The sequence below is a fragment of the Bos mutus genome, chromosome 6, assembly GCF_027580195.1.
Source record: "Bos mutus isolate GX-2022 chromosome 6, NWIPB_WYAK_1.1, whole genome shotgun sequence".
NCBI classification, from domain to species: domain Eukaryota; kingdom Metazoa; phylum Chordata; class Mammalia; order Artiodactyla; family Bovidae; genus Bos; species Bos mutus.
The window spans coordinates 49,961,911-49,986,158 of NC_091622.1; the positions used below are offsets into that span (position 1 = coordinate 49,961,911).

The 24,248-nt window shown below is 36.0% G+C and overlaps 1 protein-coding gene across 6 annotated transcripts in view; it reads left to right on the plus strand.

The window, feature by feature from the left end:
- Nucleotides 1-24,248, plus strand: part of PCDH7 (protocadherin 7) — a 472,964-nt gene that overhangs the window by 54,815 nt on the left and 393,901 nt on the right. Inside the window, exon 2 of one of the 6 annotated variants that reach the window (XM_070372250.1) lies at nt 21,202-23,039. The exons of the other annotated variants lie outside the window; for them this stretch is intronic. Within the exon in view, the coding sequence (XP_070228351.1) occupies nt 21,202-21,279 (78 nt within the window). The 3' untranslated portion in view covers nt 21,280-23,039. Of the gene's footprint in view, nt 1-21,201; nt 23,040-24,248 lie in introns of those variants that run through there. 6 annotated transcript variants of the gene reach the window in all.

Sequence of the window (24,248 nt, forward strand, 5' to 3'; positions counted from 1 at the left end):
CCTGTGTTTTTTTTTTTTTCCTCCTGTGTTTTTAAAATTAACTAGAAACCTCTCCTAGAAGGACTTGTGTTTAGCAATACAACTACAGGCAAACAGGTGATGATATTTGCTGTAAAAACAAATAGAAATAATACATTATTTTAAAATAAATTTCTTAAGTTTATTTAAATCAGATTCTTAAGTCAGATTTAGGAGATAATGATAGTTTCAGGTAACTTTCAAAAATGTAAATTTTTTACAACAAAATCAATCTAATATTGATTAGCAATGATTTTGTTTCCACGTTCATACATTATTTAAAATAATTGAATCTGGTGAGCAACATGGATCAGGGTCAGATAAATGTTTTCATAGCAATTATTGGCAGACTTTTCCCTTCTAATGTTTCCCCTGAATAGAAGTATAATTTGCATCTAGTTAAGTATTGATGAGTCCCCTAGTGAGTTTTGATTTTTACATATTTTTTGAGACCCCATTCGCGGAGTTGCAGGCTTGTAGGGTCAGGACTTTGTGCATACTGCTCCCAGTGCCAAGCCACATCTGCCTAAGGCCCCCGCGGACTTGGCTGAGGCACAGCCCCCACAGGCCCTGCTGCCAGCTCAGGTGTGGAGATACTGCCGAGCTGTCACTCCGCATGGTTTCCTGCAAGTCAGCTATCTCGTTCCCATCTGTGTTGATATTCTTTCCTGGGTTTTTTTCACTGCTTGCCTGGCATGCATATATTTGTCTGATAAGCCTCAATTTGGCTTTAATAGTTGCCTTCTCAGGTCGTGGCTCAAAATGAAGTTTTTCCCTGGCTATGTTTTCCCTTTAGTTGCACTTCTTACTGTTACATAATTCTTAACTTTGAGATGTTTCTGTTTTAAGGTACACTCTGTTAAGCTTATTAGGGTCCTTTTACATGTTGCTCATCCCGTTTTGAATGTCTTAGTATGTGAAGATCTCCCATAGTGTGAGTTTTATTTGCTTTCAAGTTTAAATAACAGCAAAATGAGATTATTTAAATATATAATGGCATTTTTTCCCTCTTCATTTTTATCTTACATAATTCTCTTTAGCTGAGAGGTCGCTTTTCAGCAGGAATTTATTTGGATAGCTTTGATTGTTAGTATTCAGGTGAGCCTCCCTGCAAAGTCAGGGATAGATTGCATAGTGGATATATTTAGTCCATAAAGGGCTTTTCTATATCTAAAGTTTGATTATTTGTGCTTTGCACCATTGATTGGCAATTTCGGCCATATTCTTGATTATGCAGCTAAAATTTACTCTGAAGTGTTCATTCCTGAAGGCTTTGTACTTGCAAAACTCCAGTGAATTTATTGAGAGTGGAGTACTCCTAATAGCTGCTGGTGCAGACTTTGTGGGTATTCTGAGTTGAAAATGGAAGGACAGATAATTCGAGTACACCATGCTCTGATTAAAGAGCCATGAACAGCTTCCTCCACGTACAGATTAACATCATTTTATGCTCTGTTTTCAAACAAGGAATATCTGTTCTAAAAGTAGATCCCACAGATAACTGCTAATGCACCAAGTTCCAGTTGCCCTTGCTTGAAATAGCCCATCAGGTTTTCTTTCCTTTCAAGAAATAAATCATTATGGCTTTCATGTCTTTTGGCAGATTTCCTTCCTTATGGGACTGTGGTTTGAAATTGGTTTATGACTTCCTGCTTCTTAACAAAAAAAAAAAAAAAAAACAGTGTTGAGTGTCTTAGCCCTGTTACGCAATGCGTTTGTTATGGAAACTGTTTCAGGTAAAGCAAATGGAAAGAGAAATATGAAACTCAGGTGGGAATAGAGTGCTTAGTTATAGCATATATTCTTCTTTTTTTATAGATTCATTCACCCTGTAAATACTAATTGAGTGTCTACGTCACGCTAACTTCTCTTATAGTGTAGAAGTTATAATTAAAGTTATAAACTGTGCTCCAGATGATTATTAATTAGAAGCCTGTCAAAATTCCTATTTAAAAAAGTAGGAATGAAATGCAGCTTCCTCACTGAAAAACTGGAAAACTGAATGAAAGCTTCATTTAATAATTATCAAAAAATCTCATTGTTTATTGTTGAAATTATACAATGAACAACATTGTAAGGGGGAAATATAAATTGTCTTTAATGTGTCTTTAAAAAATCAGCATACACTTCAATGTTTATTATTAAAGAAACTATGTATGCTAAAAGCTTATATAGGCTTACTCTATATCACTATTATTTTTGCCACTGAATCCCACTAGTGAGCAGGTGGCTTAGATCTGAGCTGTGACAATTTAAAGTATCAGCACTCTAAATATGGGTCTTCTCTGTTCTGGAAAGGTATGTCATTAAACTTCTCTCCATTGAAGGCTAAGATTTCACTGACAAAACCAGGTACCTGAATGTCTTAAACAGGACACATTTGATCTATTTATTACTACCAGATGGAAATATTTTGCTGTATTTCTCATACCTAATCTCTTCTTACTTTGAACAAATTCAAAATGTTGTCCTAACTACATGGAGCTGACCATATTTGAACAGCCCTACATCTGAAAAACGACTGTTGTTAAACCAGGATTATAGTGAAACCCAAGAGTTTTTCTTTATTGTCAACAAAACAAAACAAACTGTACACATGAGCTCTTGCATTCTGGGACTCCATCCAAAAGCATTTAGCAATTTGGTTGTACACACCTTCAGAAAACCCATTCTAGGGTCTGGATCCCTGATATACTCAGAGGATCCCAGCATTCTCTAAATTGTCGGGGAGGGTTTAGAAGTTGTCAGTTCTGTTTTCCTGGCACCTAAAATCTGCATTTTCTTATTCTGGCTGTTTGCTGTTCACAGGAGAGGGAAGTGGAAAGCTTCTTGTATACATAAATGTGATTTTTCATTTGACATTATTTTGCAAGAAGACACCAGATTAAAAATTTCAAGAAAATATTATATAGCCTTAAGACTTTAACTAGTTTCCTATTTTCTTTAATGATTGCAACTATCAGGAATCATAAATAAATAGAAACTATTTTCTGTTTTGAATTGTATAAAATTTCATTTTATAAAATTCTTCATGAAATTTTATCATAGAATCATAGAGCTAACAAATCATAGAAACAGAAGGGGATTATGTGTGACCTTTTCTTATACAGCTTTTATAGATTCAGATTTTCTACAACTAACTTGATAATATGTTTCAATGCTAAAACTAAAACAAATATATTTATTTAGTTAGCATTCTTTGGTTGCTGGGGCTTCCCTTGTGGCTCAGATAGTAAAGAGTCTGTCTGCAATGCAGGAGACCTGGGTTCAATCCCTGGGTCTAGACGATCCCCCGGAGAAAGATGACTACCCACTCCAGTATTCTTGCCTGGAGAATTCCATGGACAGAAGTGCCTGGTGGGCTACAGTCCCTGAACAGAACTGAGCAACTGGAACTTTCACTTTCTTTGATTGTCAGTAAGAGAAACCAGCTTAAAATATATTATGTAAAATAGAAGTATGTGTATCTCAATCTTCATAAATGTATTCTAAGTTCAATACCACCAGCATCTGTGCTCATGCTCTCTCTCACCCTCTTCCTCGCTTCCCCTCTCTTCCTCCCTCCCTGTTTTCTTTCTTCCCTCTCTCCTTTTCTCTCTTTCTCCATCTGTGTTTTCTGTGCATCCACATGTTTCTTCTTATGTTGGAGATGATCCTTTTATCTTTTTCTACTCTAGATGATAAACCATGGCTGACAGTTCCATAGTTCTTTAATTTGCCTGCCACATGCCCACCTGCAGCAAGACTAGTAACTTTTCTCGGTACCAATTTCAAATGCCTGCCAGAGAAACTCTGGCTGTGCCTCGCTTAAGATCTGACTTTTTCAGTCAGCCATGCCTCAGGAACAAGGTCATGAGCAAGATATTCTAGAGAAGATATGAGTAGATTATATTAAATAATAACAATGATCATAATAAATAAGCACTTAGTCTATGCCAGAACCTGTGTCTAAGCGTTTCACTTGCATCATCCCATGAAAATAGTTACTAGTAAAACACTGTGCATTTAAAGTGTCTTTGCATGCATCATATTAATCCTAACAATCACTTCATCAATGAAATGTTGTGATTTCCATTTTTATTCTAAAACACTTTTGCTAAAACTGAGTTATTATGTGACAGAGTCAGAGTTCAAGCCCATCTTCTGATTCCTGCTCTAGAGCCTTTTAAACATAAAAGTTGCCTCCTTTTTACAGGGTATCAGTGATATAAAATTTTGTGAAACATGGCAGTTGATCAGATGGAGTTGCAGACTCATAACCTGTATTTGGTGTGTAATCATGGGAGCCCTTATAGTCATAGCTTCTTTTTCTTTTTTTTTCTTATCCATCCCCCTCTTTTTTTTTTGGATAATCCTTCTCTATGATTTTCCCCTTAGCAGATACATCACTTAAGAATGCATTTAGCTGCAAGTAATAAATTAATCATGGTTAAGTGAAGGGCTTATTTTCCCCTATAATAAGTTTCAGGAAGCTGTGGGTCAGCAAGTTTTACTGAGGAATCATGGTACGGCTATTCTCTTGCACCATCATCTCTTAGTTTTTATTTTCCTTTTCATATTCCCAAGTTGATGGCTGCTTTTCCTGGCACTCTGTCCCTGTTTCAGATTAGGAGAAGAAAGAGGGACAAAAAGGAAAAGGAACAACTTCCCTTGATTCCATTTCCTTTCTCTCCTAAGAATGAGTCCCTCCCCAAGGACTTTGTTCCGTATTTTATTTTTTTTTGTTTCAGCTCAGTTTTAATTTTATTTTATTTTTAAACTTTACAATATTGTATTAGTTTTGCCAAATATTGAAATGAATCCACCACAGGTATACATGTGTTACCCATCCTGAACCCTCCTCCCTCCTTCCTCCCCATACCATCCCTCTGGGTCGTCCCAGTGCACCAGCCCCAAGCATCCAGTATCGTGCATTGAACCTGGACTGGCGACTCGTTTCATACATGATATTATACGTGTTTCAATGCCATTCTCCCAAATCTTCCCACCCTCCCCCTCTCCCACAGAGTCCGTAAGACTGATCTATACATCAGTGTCTCTTTTGCTGTCTGTTCTGTATTTTGTTGGCCAACATTTTGTCACATGGCTTCCCCTAGAAGAAAGCTAGATGGGAGTGAATATTTTTCTTTCTAGTTTTGATGATGCAGGAAGACAAGAGATTGAGCCAAACTACACCCTATGCTTTAAGGGACCAGAAAGCAGTAACTCAGCTCTGGGTGCCACATGCCTGTGAGTCCTCTCGTATTGGTCTACTTCACTTGGGCATTTTCAGCATTTTCTTTGAACAACTGAATGACTCCAGTTTCTTTTAACTTTCTTAATAGGATCACTGTCCTGTTTTGCTCTGACCTGTAGAGCCCCTTTCATTGATTTTTTTTTTTTTAATCCATAGCTCTACAAATACCCACGAGTTTACATTCCTACATATTCCCAGGAGGTCACCTGAGAATCATCCTGTTCTCCCTCTGTCCCTCTTTTACATTTTATAGATGAGACAGAAGCCTGGGAAGGCAAAGTTGCCTGGCAAGTGAGTGAACCTAAAATGCACTCCATGTCCCTGACTCTCAGGCCTGGCTTTTTCTAAGCATTTTTAAATAATATCTTTGTGTTTTATATGTTCAAATTTAGGAGAAAAATAAAACTGCTGACATATAAAGTGTTTGTTACAGAAAAATGAAAATGATCCTGAAATGACGACTCTAAAATTTCAGTTAAAGTGCTAGAAATTGACCAGTAAAACAGGAGGTGTTCTCTAGACTTTCAAATCAGCAGATCTTTATTTAGTGCCTGTTACACCCTAAGCACTACGGAGGCCAGGGATATGGCAGTGAACAAGAAAGAGGTTTTGCCCTCAGTTAAGTTTATGTATCAGATTATATTTAATGTATGCATAGATTTTCATATTCTAATCAAATATTTACTAAGGGTTTACTCTGTGTCTTGGACTGTTCTCAATATGGGGTATACAGTTTATAACAAGAAAGACAAGATTCTTATTCTTACTGAGCCACTGAAGCCAAAAATTACCCTGTTTTCTAGGTAAACTCAGACCCCATCCTTTCCCTCCTGTTTATTAACTAATGCAGTGAAAGAAACACATGTATATACACACACATTTAATTGATAGCATTTCTTAATCTAGGGAATGCAGTAAATTCTAAGCTTCTTTTAATTTCTGATACATATCTTTTGGCTGAGTATGCAATTTAGTTGGATTTAAAATGGATCTAAATTTAAGTGAAAATTTATTCGACTGAATTCTAACAGCACTCTCTCTACCTTTATTCCTTTGTTTTATTGAATTTAACTTGAATGAAATCTTTTTTATTTGTCTAAGTCTATTTCTGTCTAGTAAGGAAGTTGAAATTGATCACGCCTTGACTTTGTGGGCCGTCAGAGAACCACGACATTCCAGGGTATTGATTTTGTGGTGTTAAAGGGTGACAGATCTAGTGTTAAAGTGCCGAGAGAGAATTGGGTTTCAGATTGTACACCATAAGCAGTCCTGGCTTTTGCTGAGGACTAGCTTTTTAAAGCAATGGAAAGAATTGTAAGTCTTATGTAATTTTACTGCATAAACTTGGAAAGATGAATTAAGCCAGAAGTGTGTGATCATGCATCCAGGAGACAAAGGTCCACATGTGATAAACATATCCTCTGCATATCTATATATAGACAATTTAAAGTATGTATATATGTGTGAATAAAGGAAGTATACTCTGTGCTAAGAATACTGAGTAATATTCAAGTGAGGATGACTGAACCTTTTCAAAATATGTTTCATCTCACATTTTGGAAGTCCCGTGCTGATAACAAAAGTTTGATTGCCTTTCACACCATTCTTATCATCATTATTTTGCATATTGTTACACTGTGCTGTCACATAGTCAGGTACTAGAGGATGTGAGTTATGATGCGCACAATTCAGAGAGGCCAGAGGTCTAACAAGTATAATGCTTGACAATTTTTTGTTAACTTCTGGGACGTGGAAGGTTGACAAGAACATTATAATAGCTTGATATAGACATGATCTGAGGAAGAGTAACCATGGTCATCTTTCAATGTCCCATTTTCCTCTGTATTTGTTCTTTTTCACTTTAATGACCTTTCATGTATGCATTGAGAATAACATTTTGATTATATGATTATTGTGTGGAAAAACTCTACTGAGCTAAGTCCAGGTGTATCTCTAGAAACTAATCAGAGGTACACCAGATTCATTGACTTTCACTAATCTATCATAGTCATCTTTGAATTTCTTTTCACATTTTCTCCCAAGTTTGCATTCTTGAAGAAGACTTTGACCTGCAAAGAAGAATAGAATGTATTTTATAATGTATGTTTGTTCTGTTTTTTAACAGCATAAGTATTTTGCTTAAGCAGATTTCTAGAAAGTGACAGCTTTGAAAAATTGGACACAGGAGCCGCTGGAAGCATTTCAGTTCCAGACAATCTAAATAGTGCAGAAGGGGAAAATGAAATATCACTGTGTTTTAAAGATGACAGTTTTGTCAAAGATTCCCTTTCACTCTTTGGCTTAAAACAAATGGAGTAAATCAGGTATATCTATTCAAAATATGCATGTGCACTCTCTGAAGAAGCACTCCTTCCTAGCAATGTTCCTTCTGAGACAACCAATTAGAGAATTACTTTAAAAACATGCATCACAGGGGAGGGAGGTGGGGGGTGTTCAGGATGGGGAACACATGTACACCCGTGGCAGATTCATGTCAATGTATGGCAAAACCAATACAATATTGTAAAGTAATTAGCCTGCAATTAAAATAAATAAATTTATATTAAAAAAATCAAAATAAAAACATGTATCACAGGGTGGGTAGACTATCATTTTCTTTGCTTCATTCTTTTAGGCACATTCTGAGGTCATGGGATTTTAAAAATACATAGTCTGGCTTTATGAAGAAAGGAAAAAAGAAATCTCCTTGCTTAACACCATCTGAGTATAACATTATGTACACCTGTTGTGTGTTCTTCAGAAATGTAATAAAGTAATTATTATTGTGTGTTTGTTTGCATGTCTGTGTGTGTGAGAGAGAGAGAGAGAGAAAGAGAGCGAAAGAGTTTTAATAAACCTAAAATGATATGCTAAACATTTTCTGGTTCTATTAAAAATGCAATAACACTCTACCTGAAAAAATGTTGTTGAGTATATTTGAAAAGGTATAGCAAATTTGATAAAAACCTACTTTTCAGAACAATTGTTTCACTAGAGAGGCAGTAGAGAGTAGTCAGTTAAAAGCAGACACAACGATGAGACTTCTTTGGTTTAAAATTCCAGCACTGCCATTTTTAGAGCTGTGTTTTAAGCAAGTTAATTTCTCTGTTCAAGTCCCTTCTTTGTCAAGTGGGGTTAATAATATTATCTACTTCCTAGGGACTGCATGCATTAGCCTGAGATCTCGTAAACACTCAATAGAGTGTTAGTTATTATTAGCAATTGAAAACACTTATCATATTATGAAGCCAGGGATAGAAGCATATTTTAAACAAAAAGTAATTCAGAGGACAAATTAAAAGCTCAGAGTTTTTCAGGAAGTCCATAATATATAGATTATGTTTCTTTAAAGACAATGGTAGATGAATAGTGATCACATTTTTTCTTCTAACAAAATAAGCACTGCTGATTATCTTTCATATCTTACACATATTCTTTAACACACTTTAAAAATTATGCTATAAGAAAGTCACTCATAATTTCCATCTTTCAGATTTCATACAGTAGTCAGTTAATTGATTTCCTGTTCATAGGTTATTCTGTTTTTTGTTTTGCTACTGTTAGAGATAGTAGTCTTGTCAATGACTGTATATTTTAACTATAATTTGTTCCCACTCAACTATGGCAAGAGTGGTTATGTTAGTATTGTTACTCTCTGAAACAACTTTGATTTAATATGCCACATTTGTTAATTCTCTGTTCACTTACATGCTTAAATTGTCTCTTATCAAATAGGTATCTGATAATATGCTTTATCTGGATTATCACCTAAATCTGTCCCATGAAAAAGATTGATTCATTATAGCTTCCATAAAAAAATCTTATTACATGATCTATTTATATATTTTACTTCATTTTAGGGCCTATCAGCTTTTCATATTAATAGGATTGTCATTTTTATGTATGGAAGGATTCTTGGTACGATTTGGCCCTGAGCCATAATATTACCTATCCTCTTAACTCTTTGAAAACATTGACTTATGTTCATTGCATTAGTGCAGGCTTAATTTTATTTCATGTCCAAGATGACAAAGGTCACTTCATTAGGCACCTCATTTAACTTTTCTTCCCTGTAATTTTCTGGTATCTTTTACTAAGTATCATTTAAAAAAAAAAAAAAAGAAGAAAGAAAGAATGTTCTGCTCCCATTAAGAAAAAGTGAGACGAGAACAAAGCCAATTATTTGCAGCACATAAAATCCTTATGATAATTTGGTAGACTTTAATTAAACTAATATATCACACTGAACGTATAAGACAAAGGAGCAAAAAAGAAGCAAATAATCTTTTCTATGTTAAAAACACCATATTGCATTTTTATTAAGTTCCTTAAGACTTGTGACCTATTTTAAAGTGTAAGATTTGTGGTCCTTTTCATACAAAGCATATTAAAAAATTCTGTGCAATATTGATTGGAACCATCCCCCAAAATTTTGAAATGAAGCTATAAAGAAGCTTGACTTAAAGTAATTTTTATTAATTTCTTAAGATTTTTCAAGTGTTTCAAAATAAAAAGAGATTCTGTAACTTAGCCCACACAGAAACATTTTTGTTACAAAGAATCTCATTTTCGTATTTATCATATAATTGCCATTGGTTGTTTTTGATGAACCCACTGACATTATGGGTGCAAAGTCCATTGTAAATTAAAAATAAGTCTATCTAACTTGTATGTCTTCCCTGCATTTCACAACTGAACTGTCCTGAAATTAGAGCTGCTTGGTTTTTAAATAATCTCATCTCCCAGTTTTATATTTCTTTGAGATGTAATTCTCATAAATTAAGTGGAAATAAACTACTGATTTGGGAGCAAGAGCATTTAGTTTTAATCCTAAAGTTGCAGTGTTATACTAAATGTCTTGTCATCCCCCTGGGCCTCAGTGTTATCACTGGTAAAATGAATAATTTGGTAGAGGGTGGTTTCAGGTGAGTTCCTTATCTCTGAAATTGTATTTCTGTATTAGTTGCTGATATAATATCTTTTTATGTCCTAAAAGTCATTATGCTAATATACTCATGTCAGTCCTTAAATCATCACCACTTAGTATTTCTGAAAGTATTTATAAAAAACATTCCTAGACATTTCTAATGATCAGAAAGCATAGATTTTTTAAAGCCGATCGACCACAAATCACATTAAAAGAGAAGTATATTCAACTTAGAAAGCTCCGAGAGTTGATGATGGACAGGAAAGTCTAGCATGCTACAGTCCACCGGGTCTCAAAGAGTCAGACACAACTGAGCAACTGAACTCAACTGAACTACAAACATGGTGCCAGTTCTACACTTTTTTTTTTTACTTTTTTTTTAAATTTTATTTTATTTTTAAACTTTACATAATTGTATTAGTTTTGCCAAATATCAAAATGAATCCATCACAGGTATACATGTGCTCCCCATCCTGAACCCTCCTCCCTCCTCCCTCCCCATACCATACACTTTTAATATTATCTTTCATGAGCAAGAAACTGGTTGGTTGGATTTTGTAATATTGTCCTATTGCACATTAACATTTTCAAGACAGTTAAAACTCATTGGACATTACCTTCACTTCCCTGGTAGTGTATATGACTCTTAGTAACTTTATCCATCATCTAGAAACACTTTCTAGTGTTTGATGGCTGCTTTCTACTCCCCTCTGTGAGTGTTTAAGGATCGCAAAGTAGACTCAGTATTTGGGGCACATAATTGCATTTAAGTGGCATTTAAGAACAGCCAAGATTGCTATTCATTTCACCTTCTCGTTACATCTAGTCTCTCTTTCTCCAGAGACTTATTGCTTTGGCACATGAATACTAGCCAGTTCTGTTTTTGTTTCCAAAGGTGGCCAATACCATGGTCTGAGGAGGATAATGATGACACCTTAAGTTAACATCATTTTACATGTTATTCTCAGCTTTAAGAATGGAGATGCATGAATGGTCAACTTTGACCACATGTAATTGGCACTGTAAACCTGAGGTTCAGTCAGTTCAGTTCAGTTGCTCAGTCGTGTCTGAGTATTTGCACCCCATGGCCTGTAGCACACCAGGCCTCCCTGTCCATCACCAACTCCTGGAGTTTATTCAAACTCATGTTCATTGAGTTGGTGATGCCATCCAACCATTTCATCCTCTGTTCCCCTTTTCCTCCAGCCTTCAGTCTTTCCCAGCATCAGGATATTTTCCAATGAGTCAGTTCTTCGCATCAGGTGGCCAAAATATTGAGTTTCAGCTTCAGCATCAGTCCTTCCAATGAATATTCAGGACTCGTTTCCTTCAGGATGGACTGGTTGGATCTCCTTGCAGTCCAGGGGACTCTCAAGAGTCTTCTCCAATACCGCAGTTCAAAAGCATTAATTCTTCAGTCCTCAGCTTTCTTTATAGTCCAACTCTCACATCCATACATGACCACAGGAAAACCAGAGCTTTGACTAGATGGACTTTTGTTGGCAAAGCAGTGTCTCTTCTTTTTAATAAAGTGTCTAGATTGGTCATAACTTTTATTCCAAGGAGAAAGCATCTTTTAATTTCATGGCTGCAGTCACCATCTGCAGTGATTTTGGAGCCTCAAAAAATAAAGTCTCTCACTATTCCCATTGTTTACCCTTCTATTTGCCATGAAGTGATGGGACTGTATGCCATGGTCTTAGTTTTCTGAATGTTGAATTTTAAGCCAGCTTTTTCACTCTCCTCTTTGACTTTCATCAAGAGGCTCTTTAGTTCTTCTTCACTTTCTGCCATAAGGGTGGTGTCATCTGCTTATCTGAGGTTATTGATATTTCTCCTGCAATCTTGAGTCTAGCCTGTGCTTCATCCATCCCAGCATTTCACATGACGTACTCTGCATATAAGTTAAATAAGCAGGGTTGATGTACACAGCCTTGATGTACTCCTTTCCCAATTTGGAACCAGTCTGTTGTTCCATGTCCAGTTCTAACTGTTGCTTCCTGACCTGCATACAGATTTCTCAGGAGGTAGGTCAGGTGGTCTGGTATTCCCATCTCTTGAAGAATTTTCTATAGTTTGTTGTGATCCACACAGTCAAAGGCTTTGGCGTGGTCAATAAAGCAGAAGTAGATGTTTTTCTGGAACTCTCTTGCTTCTTCAGTGATCCAGCGGATGTTGGCAATTTGGTCTCTGGTTCCTCTACCATCTCTAAATACAGCTTGAACATCAACAGTTTATGCACTGTTGAAGCCTTGCTTGGAGAATTTTGAGCATTACTTTCCTAGCATGTGAGATGAGTGCAGTTGTGCAGTACTTTGAACATTCTTTGGCATTGCCTTTCTTTGGGATTGGAATGAAAACTGACCTTTTCCACTCCTGTGGCCACTGCTGAGTTTTCCAAATTTGCTGGCATATTGAATGCAGCAGTTTCACAGCATCATCTCTTAGGATTTGAAATAGCTCACCTGAAATTCCATCACCTCCACCAGCTTTGTTCATAGCGATGCTTTCTAAGGCCCACTTGACTTCACATTCCAGGATGTCTGACTCTAGGTCAGTGATCACACCATCGTGATTAACTGGGTCGTGAAGATCTTTTTTGTACAGTTCTTCTGTGTATTCTTGCTACCTCTTCTTAATATCTTCTGCTTTTGTTAGGTCCATAATATTCTGTCCTTTATTTTGCCCATCTCTGTATGAAATACTCCCTTAGTATCTCTAATTTTTCTTGAAGAGATCTCTAGTCTTTCCCATTCTATTCCTTTCCTCTGTTTCTTTGCATTGATCACTGAGGAAGGCTGTCTCATCTCTCCTTACTATTCTTTGGAACTCTGCATTCAAATTGGTATATCTTTCCTTTTCTCTTTTGCGTTTCTCTTCTCTTCTTTTCATAGCTATTTGTAAGGCCTCCTCAGACAACTATTTTGCCTTTTTGCATTTCTTTTTCTTGGGAATGAAAAAATTTCTTGGGAATGATAAACCCTGTCCCTGTACAATGTCATAAACCTCCATCCATAGTTCTTCAGGCACTCTGTATATCAGATCTATTCCCTTAAATCTATTTCTCACTTCCACTCTATAATTGTAAGGGATTTGATTTAGGTCATACCTGAATGGTCTAGTGGTTTTCCCTACTTTCTTCAATTTAAGTATGAATTTGGCAATAAGGAGCTCATGATCTGAGCTACAGTCAGCCTCCAGTCTTATTTTTGCTGACTGTATAGAGCTTCTCCATCTTTGGCTACAAAGAATATAATCAATCTGATTTTAGTGTTGACCATCTGGTGATGTAATATGTAGTATTCTCTTGTGTTGTTGGAAGAGGGTGTTTGCTATAACCAGTGCATTCTATTGGCAAAACTCTATTAGCCTTTGTCCTGCTTCTTTCTGTACTCCGAGGCCAAATTTGTCTGTTACTCCATGTATTTCTTGACTTCCTACTTTTGTGTTCCAGTCCCCTATAATGAAAAGGACATCTTTTGGGGTGTTAGTTCTAGAAGGTCTTGTAGGTCTTCATATAACCACTCAACTTCAGCATTACTGGTCAGGGCATAGACTTGGATTATCTTGGTATTGAATTGTTTGCCTTGGAAACAGAGATCATTCTGTCATTTTTGAGATTATATCCAAGTACTGCATTTTGGATTCTTTTGTTGACCATGATGGCTACTCCATTTCTTCTAAGGGATTCCTGCCCTTAGTAGTAGATTTAATGATCATCTGAGTTAAATTCACTCATTTCAGTCCATTTTAATTCACTGATTAATGTCCGTGTTCACTCTTGCCATCTCCTGTTTGACCACTTCCAATTTGCCTTGATTCATGGACCTAACATTCCCGATTCCTATGCAATATTGCTCTTTACAGCATCAGACTTTACTTCCCTCACCAGTCACAGCCACAATTGGGTGTTGCTTTTGTTTGGCCCCGTCTCTTTATTCTTTCTGGAGTTATTTCTCCACTGATCTCCAGTAGTATATTGGGCACCTACCAACCCATGGAGTTCATCTTTCAGTGTTCTATCCTTTTGCCTTTTCTTACTGTTTATGGGGTTCTCAAGGCAAGAATACTGAAGTGGCTTGCCATTCCCTTCTTTGGTGGAGCATGTTTTGTCAGTAGACTGAAGCTGAGGTTCAGTCTTGTGTTTTTGTTTCCTTGATGCCTAGCAGTCTGTTTGAGGGCTTCCCTGGTAGCTCAGTTGGTAAAGAATCTGCCTGCAGTGCAGGAGATCCTGGTTCAATTCCTGGGTCAGGAAGAGCAGCTGGAGAATGGATAGGCTACCCACTCCAGTATTCTTTGGCTTCTCTTGTGGCTCAGCTGTAAAGAATATGCCTGCAATGTGGGAGACCTGGGTTTGATCCCTGTGTTGAGAAGATCCCCTTAAGAAGGGAAAGGCTACCTATTCCAGTATTCTGGCCTGGAGAATCCCATGGACTGTACAGTCCTTGGAGTCCCAAAGTGTTGAACAAGACTTAGCTACTTTCACTTTCAGTCTGTTTGAATTGATCCCCGTCCCTCACTTGTTTAGAAAGAGTGTTCCTTTAAAATGTCATTTAGAAGTAAAACAATAAAAAATAAAATTGTGAATTAAGATGTACACAATTTAACCTTTAGAAATAGGCAGTTCTAGAGCAAGAATCCTCAAAAACTTGATTATGTTAGTTTTAACAAAAACAGTCGATTTTTGCTCTCTCTGACTTTTGACAGTTACTTTAATTTGTCTGTATTTCTAATTTAGGATATTCAGGACACTTTGTTGTTGCTGCTTTTAATTATTACATCGCATCCTTTTATATGTAGACTTGATCTAAGTAGAGAAAACAGCTTGCAGTGAAGTTGAATGGAATTACAGAAATCTCTGATTTCGGCAGGGAAATCCACTCACTGCCTCCTGACTTCACCACCCATCTTCCTCACAGCTTTCCTTTTTGGAATGTAGTTTTCCCTCATTTCCATAGATGTCAAGCTTATCTGGTTTTTAAGACCCAATCTCAGGTTCAGTTAGTCCAGGAGCCCTCTTCCTCCTCCCCCATCATAGTCTCTTCTCACTCTTCAGAGCTCTCATAGTTTTACCTCCTGGGTTCTTGTCTTTTCCTCCTCAAGATTAATCATCTGTTTATACGTATATATTTGTACACATAAAAATGTCTTCAGAGGCAAGACTGTGACTTTTGTTTCTTTGTATTTCCCCCATGCCTCCCACGATATCTTTCACATGATTCGACTCTGTAACCTTTGGCATTCTTTCTAACACTGAGATTCCATGATTCTAACAGCCAGCCAGTCAATAAATATTGATTGCTTGGCTATCCAACCCACGGCACTTTTTTGTTAGGGCCCACATCATTCGTATTCTGTAGTGAGAGCAAATTACCTATGATGTGGAAGTGGTATGATATTATCCAATCCCTTGCCTTCCATGGCCAATTCAGACGTTGACTCACCATTTAAAAGCCCTCTTTTCCAAAGAATGTAAATTAAACAGTGCTAGTGAATGGCCTTTGTGTGTGTGTGTGTGCACTATTACACAGGTGTGTGTGTTAGTCGCTCAGTCATGTCTGACTCTTTGCGACCCCACAGACTAACCCACCAGACTTCACCATCCATGGAATTCTCCAGGCAAGAATACTGGAGTGGATTGCCATTCCCTTCTCCATATATGCAGGATGAAAAGAAAGTGAAGTCGCTCAGTCGTGTCCGACTCTTTGCGACCCCATGGACTGTAGCCTACCAGGCTCCTCCGTCCATGGGAATTTCCAGGCAAGAGTACTGGAGTGGGTTGCCATTTCCTTCTCCAATTACACAGGTAAATGGTTATAAACACCCCTTTCTTTGATTAGGTGGAATTTGTCTTATTTATTCCTTTTCTTTCTGTGTTTTTCTTTTTTTTGTAAGTTTAGACAACCTTCAGATATGTTGAAGTTGCTTCTTATGTATTCACAAATTTAAGTAATTATGATAGAATCCTGACTCTAACACACAGGCTTCTAGAACTGAATTTCAAACACACTCATTTATAATAGTATAGAAAGCTTGCATAGTTTTGCTTATTCCTGAAACAATGGCAAAAATAGAGACATTTTCAGTTATAACTTATATGTATATTTTTAAAAGATTCAAAGTCAAATTTAAAAAACAATTATCCAGAAACATAATGCTGAGGAAGAACAATCTTTGATTAATAACCAAAGTCTTGGTTTGGGGCCCTGATTCTCCCATTATCTATGTGATTTTTATATAAGAAGATTAAGCTCTCTGATCTTTAATTCCCTCATATGTAAAACGAGCAAACTTATAATTGCGACTTCACAAGGACTTTGTGAGGGAAAGTTAAATAATTAAGTGCAATCTTGTAATAAACATCTATGCAGATGATATAGTAACGAATAATTATAATTTGAGTTTTGGTACCTCATTTATATGTCAAAATGGAGTAAAACATGATCATATAATTCATTCAGAATTATCTTCATAGTCCTCCATTCACCAAATCTCATGTTAACCTTCTGTCTCACTTTCTATTTCAAATGATTTTCCATTATTTTTTTAAATAATAAACTTTCAGTCTTGATGATGGCTGTCCCTTGACTTAGCTCTGATATTATGCATTTGCTGTAAAATATGAAAATCCACTTTCTGTTCCTAGATTGCAGAAACTACCATCAATTGCATTTTCTGTGTCATGGAATAGACTTTACTTTTTACATGATGCCTTTTACTTTCACCTAGATCTTAACATCAGTCAGAGAAAAAAATAATGAATATTCATAGAATCTTTTACATATTGCCAATTATATGCAAACACATTCAACAGACACTTGTACTTAATCTACACCAATTACGTAGGTGTGTGACTTAGTTTTGAAGCATGCCTAATAAAAATAAGTACAAAATAGATACATGTTCCTTTCAAAATATATACATTTGCTTGTTTATGATTGGAATTTTTTCAGAATTATTAAGAAAGTGTTTATTCCTTTGTATGAGTGTTCATTGTATTCTTGTACTTAAATCTGAATCTTATTCCTGTTCTCTGCATAATTCAGCTTTCTTTTCCAAGCACTAGTCAGGGATAAGGCCAGAGAAATCTGGAAAAGAACAAAGCTTTTATCATTTAACTTTTTACTAATATTTTTTTAATTAATTTATTTATTTTAATTGGAGGATAATTGCTTTACAATTTTGTGATGGTTTTTGATAATTAATTCCAAGCTTATTTCAGTCTGATTAAGAAATGAAAACTGAGTGAGTTATAGAGATGGCCTGGTAAAACGTGCTCCAGGAATGGCTTGGTTTCATCTTTGTGTGTGTGTGTGTGTGTGTGTGTGTGTGTGTGGCTTGTTGCCTGGGTGATAGAAAAAAATTGAAGAGAATGGCTGGAAGGGGAAGACAAAAGCTGCGTCTATACAACTTCAGCAGAATTGGACCTGACTGAAAGATTGGTTTGGTCTGATTTACTGGAGCCTATCTCCTCAGTGGGCAGTGATGTGAAAATTGCTTCCAGGGCCGTTTTAATTAGCTGATTCAAATCAAAACAAACCAATCCTGGTAACATCCATTTCTACCCTGACCCTCATCAATGACTGTTTGCAGAATGGTGATTCCTAAGTAGTTCTCCATGAGCTCAATAAGTGATTTGAGGTACTCATTTTTGTTTTTAAACATGAATCTTTAATGGTGAGGAAAGAATCCACTTTCTTGGCTTTAGTGACAGGTGAATATTAGTGCACAGCTGCATTTGTTCAGTGCATCAAAGCTTGAAACCACAAACGTGAAACCTGCCCTTCCATAGTTAATTTATGACATGAGAGAGCTCTATTCCTCAGTAATATTTTAATAAGAGGATTTCATTATGTTTCATGGCAATGTGGTAAATGCATTCTGTTTCTTGGGTATGCTTTTAAAAGAATGTCAAGTCTTTAGAAGATGAAACACTTTGATGCCTCTGATTTCCTATGTTTTTATTGTTTTACTTATTCACTTATTGAAAACCTTACAGAACATTTTAAATAGAATATTCCCTTTAAGGAAAGAAAAGAATGACAGTTATATGGAAAAGGTTAAAAAGAGAAAATTAATGAAATTTTAAATGGACAGGCCAAGTTGAAAAATATAGAAAAAGTGGGTAAAATAAAATGATAATAAAATGAAGAATGTCAATACAGCTCAAAAATGTCTGTTTCATAACCTATCATATGACAAATAATAGAAAGTCAAAAACATGATTTCAAAATATTAAAATTAGACAAAAGTGGTACAGTGATGTGACCAGTATTGTGATTTGTTTAGCTAGCTATTTCCAACAGGTATTCATTCATTAGAGCAGTTTTATTGAGAGACAACCATGTCCCAACACTGAGAATAAAGTAGTAAACCATGGAAATGAGGTTTGTTCTTCTAAACTACACTGTAGCCTTGACAGGATGAAACAGTTAAGTGAATAACTTTACAAAGATAATTATATATGTATGTATGTACGTATGTGTATATGCTAAGTTGCTTCAGTCGTGTCCAACTCTGTGTGACTGCATAGACGGCAGCCCACCAGGCTCCCCCATCCCTGGGATTCTCTAGGCAAGAACACTGAAGTGGGTTGCCATTTCCTTCTCCAATGCATGAAAGTGAAAAGTGAAAGTGAAGTTGTTCAGTCGTGTCCGACTCTTAGCGACCCCATAGACTGCAGCCTACCAGGCTCCTCCGTCCATGGGATTTTCCAGGCAAGAGTACTGGAGTGGGGTGCCATTGCCTTCTCCAGTATGTGTATATATATACATATCTTTGCCTGGAGAATCCCATGGACAGAGGAGCCTGGCAGGCTATAGTCTATGGGGTCACAAAGAGACGAACACAACTTAGCGACTGAGCAGGAGCACTATATATATATATATATATAGCACTGTGTATATATATATATGTATGTGTGTATATATATAGCACTGTGTGTGTGTATATATATATATATATATAGCACTATATATATAGTGCTCCTGCTCAGTCGCTAGGTTGTGTTCGTCTCTTTGTGACCCCATAGACTATAGCCTGCCAGGCTCCTCTGTCCATGGGATTCTCCAGGCAAAGATATGGACTTCCCAGGTTGCTCAGTGGTAAAGAAGCTGCCTGCCAATATAGGAGTCTTAGAGGATGTGGGTTTGATTCCTGGGTCTGGAAGATCCCCTGGAGGAGGAAATGGCAACCCACTCCAGGATTCTTGCCTAAAGAATCCCATGAACAGAGGAGCCTGGTGGGCTACAGTCCATAGGATTGCAAAGAGTCAGACACGACTGAGCAACTTAGCACAACCATGATAGGTAGTACCTAACGGGATGATCTAATGTAGTCTAGTTGTGCATTATGGCTACATCATTCTCATTGGTTTGAAAATAAAAAACAGTATCTGAAACTTTTAAATATATAGTTTTCATTTTTGTATAAAGCAGTTTTTAAATGACAAGTGTCATGTACGATTGGTGTTCTGATTAGATAATCTATGTTCATCTTAGAGCTTCCTAGATGGCACTAGTGGTAAAGGAGACATAAGAGATGCAGGTTCCATCCCTCGGTGGGGAAGAACTTCTGGAGAAGGAAATAGCAACCCACTCCAGTATTCTTGCCTGGAAAATCCCATGGACAGAGGAGCCTGGTGAGTTACAGTCCATGGGTTGCAAAGAGTTGGACACAACTGAAGCGACTTAGCACATGTTCATCTTAAACTTACAATCTAAATCATGAAAACTCACTTAGCATAGATTCCATGGTAAACTTGTCTTCCGTGTGTTATTGGCCAGAATATCTTAAATTATGCTAAGTTTTAAAACTTGCTAGAGAAAGAAAATATATGCTATTTCTAGAAAAGATAAAATTTAACTTAATAAATTAAAGGCATTTTAAAGCTGCTTAAATTTATACAGCTAATATGGATAATCTGCAGTCAGAACAATTTTTAAGCATCTTAAATGCTCTTGAATATAAGCAATTTTTAAATTAGACATTACTTTTTTGTTCCATTTACTTTCAAATGTGAGTTAGTTGATTATTCAGTGAAAGAATTCATTTACTTCTTTTCTAACCTTGATTCTCATGTGCTGATGCATTGTGACATTGGAAATTAGGTACAGTACTAATTTTTTTTTTTTAATTCTTAAAACATTCTAATTCTTTTGGTAGTGAACTGTAGCATTTTTATTTTATGGAAGTGATTTATTATCCTTTTTGACAATGTTCAAACTCATTAAAGCTTTTACTGACATCAATTGCATCATTAAACTGGAAACAATATTCTGTGCATTTTTTGTCAGAAAGCAGAAATCAGACTATTGGTCAGGCTCAAATTCAAAGCAATAAATATTCAATACTATTTAAAACTCATATTGGCACCAAAACATTTTAAAGGAGTATTATCATTACTTTCACTTGTAAAAAACAATACCTTTTTATGGTCATATTTTTGAAGGGGATAGTTTTAATAGTTCATCCTTGACCATAAATCAGTGAACCATTTGTTGATGATGTGTAAAATGCTCAGATTTCCATGATTGCATTTAGAGACTAGAGAGCTACTTTGAAGGATGTGAACATTCAGATCAAGCTCACCTCCCAGAGATTTTAGGGACAGTAAATTGTAAAAGAACTGATAACAAAATTACCATTTCATTCTTATTTGTATTTATAATATAAATAAAGCCAACAACACTTCCTTCCCTGACAGCCCCTCTCCTTTAAGTACTCAAAGCCTGAAAAACAATAATTCAATGTTTCTTTTACCATGCAAATATCTCTTGTCGAAGATGGAATCCAGGAGATTAGCCAATAGCATTGATGTAGATGCCCTAAGATTGTTCATTGTAGCTGGAACAGTTATGTCTCTATGAATTCTAAAAAAGAGGTTATGGCCACTACAAAAACATCTTAAAGAAGGAAAGAATACTATCAGCCAAAATATGCATCCAAGTTTTGGATCTAGGCTAACAAAACCCTACTCACATCCCTGTAAAGCAGACATATATTTTTGTATTTTTTATAGGTGGATACAGTGCAGACCACGAAACCCCCTGGCCACATTGAGGAATCGTGTAAAATGAATGTATGTGCTCGTAAGTGAAATACATGGACTGTTCCAACTAAAGGTGTTGGATCCTAATAAACCTGGATTAGTCCTGTGTAAAAAGAAATCGATTCCCAAGGGGCAGGACCACTAGCTGAGTAAAATGAAGCTCTGATTTGGAAGAAAACAAAATGGCTTTAAAATAAATTCTCGGCAAAAAAGGAATCAAACTATAATCTGCAAACAGCTGAAAAAGAAAATTAAACTCTCAGTATAGAATAAAGAAGGGATGTGAGAGAGGTTTTACAATCTTATCAATTACAATGGAGACACTGAATCAAGTATCATCACATTCAAGAGTATGAAAAGAACAGGAAATCCTTTTCCTTTGGTTTGCACTTGAAAGGACTCAAGCAAAGAGTGGAGAAACATCCTCTTACTTACTCTTTATAGTTAATAAGATGGAAATTATTATAGATGTGATTTCATTTGCCTTGCTTGAACTAATTGGATGCATTATGTAGAAATCACCTGAGCCTGTGCTAGATCAACAAAGAAAATGGAAACGTATACCTCAGGACTGAATTCTGAGACAATTAGCTTGTTCCATACTATTTCACAAGGCTAAGAAGAAATACTACTGCCAATCAGGGAAAATGAGAAACTAATGGACATAAGAGAAAATAAAATTTAGGTCAATCTGATACTTGTTGAAACAGAGTTTATTATGGTGTAAAAGCAGAAGATCAGGATATATCTCACAGACATTTGATACAATTTCTGATTGAATTTAGGGTAAACCTTCTTAAGTGTTATAGGAATGTACGGCCATTATTTAATAGGAAACTGGCCTTTTACATTTGTGGTCCTATGCATTTAGGTATGCAGAGGAGGACTTTTTAGATTTTATTAAAGGTGAATAGCATGTGGGAAGTAACTCTTTACATTATAGTTACTTACTCAATTGAAGATACTGTATAAAGTCTAATTTGTGTATGGGCGTGAGTGTATATGTATGCATTTGTGTGTGTGCCTGTATGTATCAGTGGGAGAAGGTAAAACTTAACGATTGACATTTGCACTTTGGTTTGTTACCTAGAATGTAAAGAGGTAGAGTAAACCGTCTTAAGCCATTTCCTATATGTCATGATCATATTAAAGATTATTATTCACAAAAGAAGCAGTTCTGAAGATAGAATGACTACTGCAAAGGCTCTCCAATTAAGTATAATATTTAATGCAATTGAGCCATTTAAATTAAGATAGTACTGATGCCTGAAAATAATGAGAGTAGGCTCCTGTGAAATCAGTTTGAAGACAGTTGGAAAGTCCTACTATATTCCTTAAGATTTCTTTATTCAGCGACAGAGAATGTGAATCACGGCTGCTCTTACAGATGAGACTGGGGAAATATTTGTGTTCTAATTTTTAAATATGCCAATAAGTTACATGTATTTTTTCCCCACTTTTTTTCAATCTGAATTATACAAGTGACCATGCATTAACGTAGATAAGATAGTGTTTCAAACAGATTGATGTATTTTTTGAGGTCACTATGTGCCATAATAATTTTGAAACTATTGTACGCTGGTATTTATGTTTATTTCTCTTTATATTACTGATTAACTTTAGAGTTGAAATTTTTTACCTCTTTTTTCTATGTGACAATCAACTGAAGCTGGTACCCTATCTATACTATTACAGGGATTTTGTTTCTTATGCTATTATAATAAATTATAAGTCTACAAGCTGTATAATTCTATTGTATTGAATATTTTTCTGTGGCCAAAATAATAAAGAAGTCTACTTTATAAAATGTCTGTATTTTTAATAGTCTCTTAAAATCAGATGTAAAGTATATTCGTGTTGCTGGTTTTAAACTGTATTTTCTGCATCTTTACAATTTGAAAGTGAAGAGCTTAGCCACTTAAGATAAAGAGAAAGGTTTGACAGAGATATATTTGAGAATGTTTAGAGAATAGCACCCTGAACAGGGTCAGGAGTCTTGCTTGATGCCAAATTTTACTCTGGTGCAAAATAGCCAGACTTGAGGGTGCTTTTTTTGCATTACCCGGTGCTAAGCTCTCTCACCCATAAAGGATGGGTTTGGACTGAACTATCAATTTAAAAATCATTTGCATTCTTAACTCCTAATAAATTAACTTAATTCTTAGGTTTTGATGTCTTAGAAATATTAACACCATGCTATAGAATAGTGATTATATCAATAATCAATAGTGATAATCCTTATTAAGAGAATCACATGCTGTTTTTCACTTAAATTGACCCAAATCTCAACCTATGCCTTAGGACCAAGAAAAATTATGAATTTACAGTTGTTGCTGTTCCAGCCTTAGCTTGACTTAATAGAGATATGCACTGACATACAAATAATCAAGTCTGGAATCAATAGCTCCCTCTAAGTTAACTGAACCAAGCAGCACCCAAGTACAAAACACTCAATTTGTAATAGAGGAAACCTTTTTGTACTTCACTGAGTTGAATGAATTCCCTGGCAGAATGTATTAAAGATCTAGAACCAGTTTTTCTTGCTCTTTACCACTCAAGGATTGATCAACACATGAAGGTCTCTATAACTTCAAAAGCGTTTTTGGACTTGGATCAGCCTTATTGGTTTCAGAAAAGAAAGAAACACTAGCCCCTGATGTTGATTGCCGTAGGCTCTTTTGACTAATAGTAATTCTCTGCTTAGGAGAAGCAACAGGCAGAGAAGTCTTACAACTGTTCTGATTTCCCGACTGTTTATTCACAAAGTGCCTCACAGAAAAACAGTACTTTTATTTTAGTTTCCTGCTACTACTCCAACTGAGAAAGGTCAGAGAAACAGTGGGAAGCAAAATGAAAGCACATATATCTTGTGGATTTTTTTTCATTGCAGCATACTGACTTGCAAAATAGTGTCACTTTCAATATCACAAAGATGGCATGGATAATCTTCAAAGTTCCTTATGCAGAAATTGGTCACTCTGAATTGTTTTTCTTTTTACATTTAGGTGAACTTCTGG